At 37.9% G+C, this 9131-nt stretch overlaps 1 protein-coding gene across 1 annotated transcript in view; it reads right to left on the reverse strand.

Annotated features, from left to right (window-relative positions):
* Window positions 1–8966, reverse strand: part of TMEM106B (transmembrane protein 106B) — a 47966-nt gene extending 39000 nt beyond the window's left edge. Inside the window, exons 1-2 of the mRNA XM_007944065.2 lie at window positions 8747–8966; window positions 6420–6483 (exon numbers count right to left, since the gene is read on the reverse strand). Coding sequence (XP_007942256.1) covers window positions 6420–6483; window positions 8747–8966 — 284 coding nt within the window. The remainder of the gene's footprint in view (window positions 1–6419; window positions 6484–8746) is intronic.
* Window positions 8967–9131: the final 165 nt, after the last annotated feature.

The raw sequence follows: 9131 nt of genomic DNA on the forward strand, positions 1-9131 counted from the left end.
CTAAGCACCTGAGAGAGTGGGCACCTCCCAGAACATTGTTTTGTGCCACTCCCAACAGAAATACTCCAGGTGGACACCTTCAGCAATCAGGAGCTCCTCAGTTGCTCATAGCAAATCCCACCTTGGAGTTTACAAAGACTTATGGGTAGAAAAGCCACACAAAGTAATTTACTATACCACAATATGGAAGGAAACTTTGTTGGTCACCAGGGTGGGAGGGGAAGGGAGGGAACACTGCACCAAAAAAAAAAAAAAACAACAAACTACACTGACCCATGTCACTTTAGTTTTGTGTATTTCACTGGACATAAATTAATTATATTTCAATTAAATGTATTTAAAAAATAAAAAGTCAAGAAATGAGATACTATGCACATACAAGAAAAAATCTTCCATGCTTCTGCTGCTCCTCTAACTCCCTCTCCCTCTGAAATATATCCCTTGCAATTCTCAATCTTTCTTCTCAATTTGCACAGCTGGAAATATCTATCTTCAAGGTTACTCTCAATAGAAGGTACTCTTTCCTGGGCTTGCCAATATATAATCCTACGTCAAAGCCCACAGCACTCTTTTCTGTTTGTGTCTCAGGTCACATACTTTAATCTATCCCTTATGTTGTAGGCAGTCAAAAAATTATTTTATCTTTTCCTGTACTCTGTTTTTACCACCTCATCACCTACTTTTTAAATACTTTGACGGATTTAATTTTAGTATGCCTCACAATAGCTATTGAAGTGTCTTCTGCAGGTGTTTTATGAATGTTTCTGAGTATTTTAAGTTGCTTAAATTCAGAAAGAAGAGTAAAATGGCTTATTGAAAACAAAACAAAAATTTGCTAAATAATTTACTTTGCTCATACTATCCCATAAGGAGCCTTGGTGGTACAGTGGTTAAGTACTTGGCTGCTAAATAAAAGGCTAGTCGTTCAAACCCACCAGCAACTCTACAGGAGAAAATATTTGGCAGTCTGCCTCCATAAAGATTTACAGCCTTGGAAACTCTATGGGGCAGTTCTACTCTGTCCAATAGAGTTGCCATGAGTCAGAATTGACTCAAAGGTAGTGGTTTTTGTTTTGTTCTGATGCCTATACTGTATCTAAGTAAACAAATTAGTAATCATTCACTCACTCTGGATTCTCTCAGCTAAAGTGGTGACCATTACTGGATTACATAATAGGTAATTTAAGTACATGTTTAAAATACCTACAAAACACAAAATCACTCAAAAGTTGTATAAAAGGAGTTCAATTATCAACACGATGAAAATTAAAATCTGAATTTTGTTGGACTTTCTTATACTTTAATGTTATTTTTACCTTTAATTATTTATGAGCACACCGTAAGGAGCCCTGGTGGCGCAGTGGTTAAGAACTCAGCTGCTAACCAGAAGGTCAGTGGTTTGAACCCACCAGCTACTCTGCAGGAGAAAGATGTGGCAGTCTGCTTTGATAAAGATTTACAGCCTTGGAAAAATCCTCTCGGGCAGTTTTTATAGGGTTGCTGTGAGTCTGAGTCAACTCGATGACAGTAGGTTTGGTTTTAGCCCATCATAAGGAGCCCTGGTAGTTCTCTGGTTAAGTTCTTAGCTGCTAACCAAAAGGCTATGGGTTCACACTCACTAGGCACTTGGCAGGAGAAAAGACCTGGCCATCTGCTCCTATAAAGACTGTTGTTGTTGCTATGTGCTGTCTAGTCAGACCCGACTCACAGTGACCCCTCCTTGGGTTTCCGAGGCAGTATCCCTACGGAAGTAGATTGCCCAACCGTCCTTCCGAGGAGTGGCTGGTGGGTTTGAACCGCCAGCCTTCTGGTTAGCAGTCAAGTGTCTTAGGCAGTATGCTACCAAAGCTCCTCCTATAAAGACTACAGCTTAGGAAAGTCTATGGGGGTGATTCTACTCTGTCCTCTAGAGGTCTATGATGGCACACAATAACAAGCCCACTATAACATATTCAGTGCTTAGGGCCTGTATGTCAGCCCTAGTTAAGAATATATGAAACACTGTTCTGAACTACTTTGTACACCACATTTAAAGCCATATTAAAAAAAAAAAATACTCATTCAAAAACATTACTGAACCTGTTGGGACAGTAAAATAACATTCTGGTTAGTGTTTCATCCCAAATTAAACAACTGTCTAATTAACTGAAGATGGGGCAATCTACTTCCGTAGTGATACTGCCTCGGAAACCCAAGGAGGGGTCGCTATGAGTCGGGTCCGACTCAACAGCACATAACAACAACAACAAATTAATTGACTCAATATAGACCTCTACCACAAAATGCACCAATAAGAATTTTTCTTATAGCTCTATAAGTAGTAGCTGAATGCTTCGAGCTATATAGCACTAATGAAATTATGAATGTTTCGTGTCTACTTTCTTTCTCCACTTCACTAAGCCTCAACTGACGTATAATTTTCTTTGGAGCCTTTTCCATTTCTGCAGAATGATTTGGCATTTTCTCTACTCTGCCTTCACAGGGCACAGGGCATACCTCCAGCAGGTACGATATTGGTATTGTAATCATTTGCTTACTTATCTGTCTTTCCTACAAAATAATTTCCTCACACTTAAGTTATCTTTGTCATGTTTTTATCTGCAAGCCCTAGAACAGAATGATATAATAGGTATTCAATAAACATCTAGGTTGACATCTACAGGATTTCATAAAATAGGTAAAATTTATTTTCTGTTCCCTCCTACCTCACCTTTAGGCTTTCAATTACATGTATATAAAAACAAACCCACTGCTGTTGAGTAGATTCCAATTCCTAATGACCCAATGGATACAGTAGAACTGCCCCACAGTTTCGAAGGCTGGAAATCTACAGAAGCAGACTGCCACATCTTTCCTGTGGAACAGCTGGTGGGTTTGAAGCACTGCCTTTGGTCGATAGCAAAGTGCTTTAACCATTGTGCAACCAGGGCTCCATATGTGCTGCTGTTCTGTGTCATTGAGTTGAGTGTAACTTACAGTAACCCTATAAATTCATTCCCTTATAAGTGTATGTATGTGTGTGTATATATATATATATATATATATATATATATACACACAGATATGCACACACACAAACATGAATATAGGTTGTCTGAATTTGTTCCACACACCACTGATGCTCTATTCATTTTGTATCTTTTTTTCATCTTTGTATTTCATTTTGGAAAGTTAAGATTATGTGTTCGAGTTCAGTCCTCTTTTTCTTCTGAAGTGTCTAATCTGTTAATGCCATCTAGTGTATTTTTCATCTTAGATACTATAGTTTTCATCTCAATTTTAATTCAGTTTGGATCCTTCATCTTCTAAATTAATCCTTAAGAAACTCCATCTTCTTCAAATTAGGTTATACAGTTAAATAACCCTTATTTTACTGTCTCTGTCTACTAATTCAGTCATCTGTATCACTTCTGGGTCTGTTTCTACTGAATGTTCTCTTCACTATTGGCTGTATTTTTCACCTTATTTGCATTCTGAGTAATTTTAAATTGGATGCCAGATACTATATATTTTACCTTGGTGGGTATTGGGTATTTCAGTATTCTTACAAAAATCCTTGAGCTTTGTTCTGCAATGTAGTTAAGTTTTTTAGAACAATGTAATCCTTTCAAGGTTAGCTTTTAGGCTTCATTAGACAGGAGCATGCTAGCAAAATTCTGCTAAAGATAATTCAAAAATGGCTATAAATTGTACATAGACAGAGAACTGTCAGAAATTCAAGCTGGATTCAGAAGAGGGTGTAGAATGAGGGATATGACTGTTGTAAGATGGATCTTGGCTGAAAGCTGAGAAAACCAGAAAGATGGTTACCTGTGTTTTACTGACTATGCAAAGGCATTTGACTGGGTAGATCACAATGAAAAGAATGAGAATTCTAAAACACTTAATTGTGCTTACGAGGAACCTGTACATGGGTCAACAAACATTCATTCAGAGAGAAGGGATATTGTACTGGAAAAAGTATGTGACAGGGCTATATTCTTTTACCTTATGAATTCAATCTATATGTTGAAAAAATAATCTGAGACATGGGGCTATGTGAAGAAAAACACAGCCATAGGATTAGAGGAAGACACTTTAACAACCTGAGAGGTGCTGATGACACAACCTTGCTTGATGTAAATGAAGACGTGAAGCACTTAATAATAAAGGTAAAAGACTACAGCCTTCAATATGGATTACATCTAAATATAAAAAAAAATGAAAATCCTTACAACTGGACCAAGGAACAACCTTGTAAGTGGTAAAGAAAGTGAAGTTGTCATGGATTTCATTCTTCTTAGATCAACAATCAATGTCCATGCAAGAAGCATTCAAAAAATCAAATGACACTGTACTGGGCAAATCTGCTACAAAAGATCTCCTTAAAGTGTCACAAACTGAAGTTAACTGAAGTGTACCTGACTTAAGCCATGCATGTGAAAGCTGGACAACAGCGACATTGGTGAAGAATACTAAATATACCATGGACTGTCAGAACAAAACTGTCCTAGAGGAAGTGCAGCCAAAATGCTCCTAAGAAAAGAAGATTTTTGTCTTGCTTAGTCTGGACACATTATGAGGAGGACTGACCCCTGGAGAAGGACATCATTCTTGATAGAGGGTCAGCAAAAAAGAGGGAGATCCTCAATAAGAAGGATTGACACAGTGACTGTAACAATGGGCTCAAATACAGCAACAACTTTGAGGATGGCGCAAGACTGGGCAACCCATCACTATTCATAAGGTTTCAATGGATCAAAGCCAAACCTAATGGGACCTAACAATAGGCAAGAGAACCGCAATCTTTAATCAAAGGCTATTTTCTTTCCCCTATCACTGAGCTAATATAGTCATCCCTCAGTATCCATGGCAGACTGGTGTCAGGATGCCTCCCTGCCTTAAACAGATACCAAAATGCACGGATGTTCAAGTTCCTTATATAAAATGGAGTAGTGCCTACATATAACTTATGTACAACTTCCTGCATACTTTAAATCATGCCTAGATTACTTATAATACCACATGCAGTGTAAATGCGGCGTAAAGAACACCTTTTGTTCCCTCTTAGCCTTTAAGGGATTACTTTGACCAATTAATTGCCTTTTTTCTTTTGAGTATTTTTTGATCCATGGTTGAATCCGTGGATTTAGAACTCGCAGGTAAGGAGGCCTGACTGTACTTTTCTGTGTACTCTATCTAATACCTGTGAATTACAAAGTTTTCCACCCTGGTTGGTGAAAACAAGCACTCCTGGCCCTCTGTGAGCTGTTCCCTCTGCTCCTTTTGAGTGGTTCCTTTCCAGCTTCAGACTGTTTTGCTTATACATGGGTTGATCAGTACTCAGTTGAAGACTTGAGAGGTACCCTCTGCAGATCTTTGGAGCTTTCTGTGCAGCTATGTCCTATCTAGTTCTCTATCCTGCTAACTCTAGTCACCTTGGTTTCTGACACTCCCAGTTCCAACTCCTTAATTCACAGAGACCACTGAGCTCTGCCTGGGTTGCCTTCCTTGTGCTGCAGCCTGGAACCTTTCTCTAGACAGTAAGCTGGTGCAGTCATATGAGTTACCTCATTTGTTTTCCTTCTCTTGGAGATCACTGTCCTGCACTGCCAGATATCCACTGTCTGAAAACACTGCTTGATCTTAAAAGCTTATGAGCAGACATCTAAGATACAACAGTTGGTCTCTCCTTGTCCAAAGCAAAGAAGCATGAAGAAAATCAAAGATGTAAGGAAACAGTAAGTCCAAGAGACAAGTGGACCACAGGAACCTTAGCCTACCTGAACACGAGACCAGAAGAACTAGATGGTGCCTGGCTACCACTGTCAACCACTCAGAAAGAGATCAGAAAGGAAATCCTAGATAAAGCAGGAGAAAAATGTAGAACAAAACTCAAAATCATAAAAAATGACCAGACTTACTGGTCTGGTAGGTCTCTATCAGAGAAAACCCCAAGACCACAGCCCCTAGTTGCCCTTCGGGCCTAGAATTGAACTCACTCCTATGGCTTCCAACCAGACAATGGACAGACCTATAAGGTGAACATTAACACCAGGCAGGTATATTCCTTAGAGCAATCAAGCATGGGAGATGAGAAGGGTAGTATTTCAACAGGGAGACGCTTAGAGGGCAGAAAAGAAGGACAGAGGGAAGAGGTAACTATAGAGAAGAAGTGGGAAGAAAGTTTTTACATTATGGGGCTTGTAATCAATGTCATGAAACAAAATGAGTATGAACTACTGCATAGAAAATGAATTTGCTCTATAAACTTTTCACTCAAATCACACAGACACACAAAAAGAGGATTTAATGACCTGATACTTTCCTTTTAATAGTTATAACAAGAGTAATTATTTAGACAAAATACAACCCCCCCACACACACACACATACACACACACACACAAAACCAATTGCCATTTTCTTATGATCACTTACGTTCTTCTTGGCCTTAATCTCTGATCACTATAAGGAATCAGTGCCACGAGTTGGTTTTCTTGTCCTAAAAGTGAAAAAGTTGATTTAGAAATTTATTAACATGGTTAATTAAAATATAGTGGCTCTGCATCACTCTGGTTTGGACCAGAATATCATATGGCTCTCATTTCATTCCTTTAGGAAAATGCTCTAGAAGTCTTCAAAACTTATCCAGCAGAAGTTTATTTCCACAGCAGATGTTTTTTTCATATATACATGTCTAGCTAGTTAAAAATATTATATAGAATGGGTAGCTCTTACTCTTTCCTCCACTGAAAAAAAGATCTTAAAAAAATCCCTGCTTTGAGAAGACCTGAATTTGCCAGGCCCTCCCTTACCTCTACTGTTATCCACTGAAACCCTGATTTGGATATCTGCATGAGAAAAGAACATGTCCTGAATGTCCTCACCCTTAAACCTGTAGGGGTTCTTACACTGTCCTCTTCGAAAAGCAAAACTGACACATATGAAATCTCAAATTCCAAGAACCCTACATAATAAACCTTCCAGGTCTCTTTGAAGTTAGATTCTTACACACTAAGTCATTTCAAAATCCCCTATTTCTTTCTTGGGTTGAGTTATAGCCATATATCTTAAAATGTCAATTTTTCAACCTCAGCAGAAGTTGGTTCTTCATGTTAACTATCAAAGCACCAGCATCTATCTGCACTAGATCTCATTCCCTCATACATTCACAAGGTCACTGCTCCAATAATTAACCCCCCTCCACCCACTATTAATGTATTCTCTATGGATCATTCTCATTCTTTCAAATAGATCTATTATTCTTCCTATCTTAAAAAATTCCTCTCCTGTTTATAGCCCTTCCAGCTTACTACTTTCTCTGTACAGCAAAATTCCTTAAAAAAAAAAAGCTATTTTACCTATACTTAATCTCCCTCTTCTTATATACTCTTGATCCTGCTCTCTACATACTTCCATTAAACTTATCAAAATGCTCTTGTAAAGGTCTCCAGTGGCCTCTATATTACCACTTCTAATCATCAATTCTCACTCCTTATATTACCTGATTTAAAAGCAGCATCTTATATAGCTATCACTTTCTCCTCCTTAGTGCATTTTCTTCACTTATTTTCAAGGACACCACACACAGAGGAAATTTCTTCCTCCTACTCTAGCTGCTAACTCTTAGTGTTCTTTGCTAATTGCTTCTCTTCTCACTGACCTTGAAATATTAGAACACAGGGTTCAATGCTAAGGTTCATCTCTTTTGTATGACACTGGCAGCTTGGTGGCTCTCATCTAGATCATGGCTTTAGGTATCATCCAAACAGTGATGACTCAATCTAGGCTTTACACTTGAACTGCAAACTCTTACAACTGCCTGCTGAACATATCCACTTAGATGTCACACATGCCTCTCAAAATTTCCACGTCTAAGAGTGAACTCCTGATCTCTCTTCTGACAGATACACTCAAACTTGTTTTTTCTCCATTTTAATAAATGGCTTCTCCATTCTTCCAGTTCCTTAGGTGGAAAACCTCTGGAGTCATACTTGAATCCCTTCTTTCTCTCCATAATCCTTGTCCAGAATGCTTAAAAAAAGAAAAAGCCTACTAGCCATAATTTAAAAATATAAACAGTGCTTTTCCTCCCCTTAGCCTATGCATTAATCCGTTTAACTACAATAATCCTTTTATTCTCAAACTACTATCCTTGGAAAAATAAAACCATCATGTTTAATGGCCACACTGGAATGTAAATTTCCCCACACTACCTCCCAAGGCATTTCTCATAGACCCTGATATACCCTATACTGTCACTCTTCCCTCAGTGTCTCTCCAGGGTCACATACCAGCTATTACCAATCAGAGAATGAGAAGAACACAAAGTACGTTTATCATTTCTACCTGTTGCCATTGATTCTAAAATAGCATGGGAGATTGGGGGTGGGTGAGCAGGTTTTCCTTTAACACAACATGCAGCAAAAGAACTATGATATGCCTTCTATAGATGCCAAATACTACTAGAAGTTTTCACTCAAGAGACAGTACATGTTTATTATAATAGAATGTGGGAAAAAATATACTGGGGTCAGAGTAGTGATTTCTACTGTTACTTCTTTAAAAAGCTTAATTAATATTTATATGTTTGTTTCTTTGTGTTCTTTAGACTAAAGATACCTGATAAGAAGTTTTAATTCTAAGTGTTTTTAAAACCTAGAGAAATTCTTAGACAACTAAGAGAATCTAGACAAAGACTTGGGTTATTTGTACAAATGCATGCAAATCATTCTTTGAAGGAGAAACAATGCAGTAACAAATACCCCTAGGAATTCTTCCTGTTCCTTGACAAGTGGGACAAGTGACACTATCTCTTCCTGTGAATTCCACGTATGGAAACTGTGAGACATCGCCACTTCTTCCATCTTCATTATGGACTTCACTATTAACCAACCCGTTCCTCATATTTTCAGTTGATGTGACTCCATCATAGGCATCATCTTTACTTGAATGCAAAGGCAAATGAGAAAAAGATTTCCCCATGTCTAAAGAAGAAGAAAAATATTACAGTAAATTTCAGGAAAAAGTACACTCAAAAATTACATTTACACTGATCCAATTAATTTCAAACAAATTTCAAGGCGTGTTTAAATTACTTTTTGCATCAGAATTATATTCTAATTATAATTAGAACATAATTATATTATA

This window comes from Orycteropus afer, unplaced genomic scaffold (genome assembly GCF_000298275.1).
Source record: "Orycteropus afer afer isolate SDZICR_OR568_19922 unplaced genomic scaffold, OryAfe1.0 scaffold00119, whole genome shotgun sequence".
Classification (NCBI taxonomy): domain Eukaryota; kingdom Metazoa; phylum Chordata; class Mammalia; order Tubulidentata; family Orycteropodidae; genus Orycteropus; species Orycteropus afer.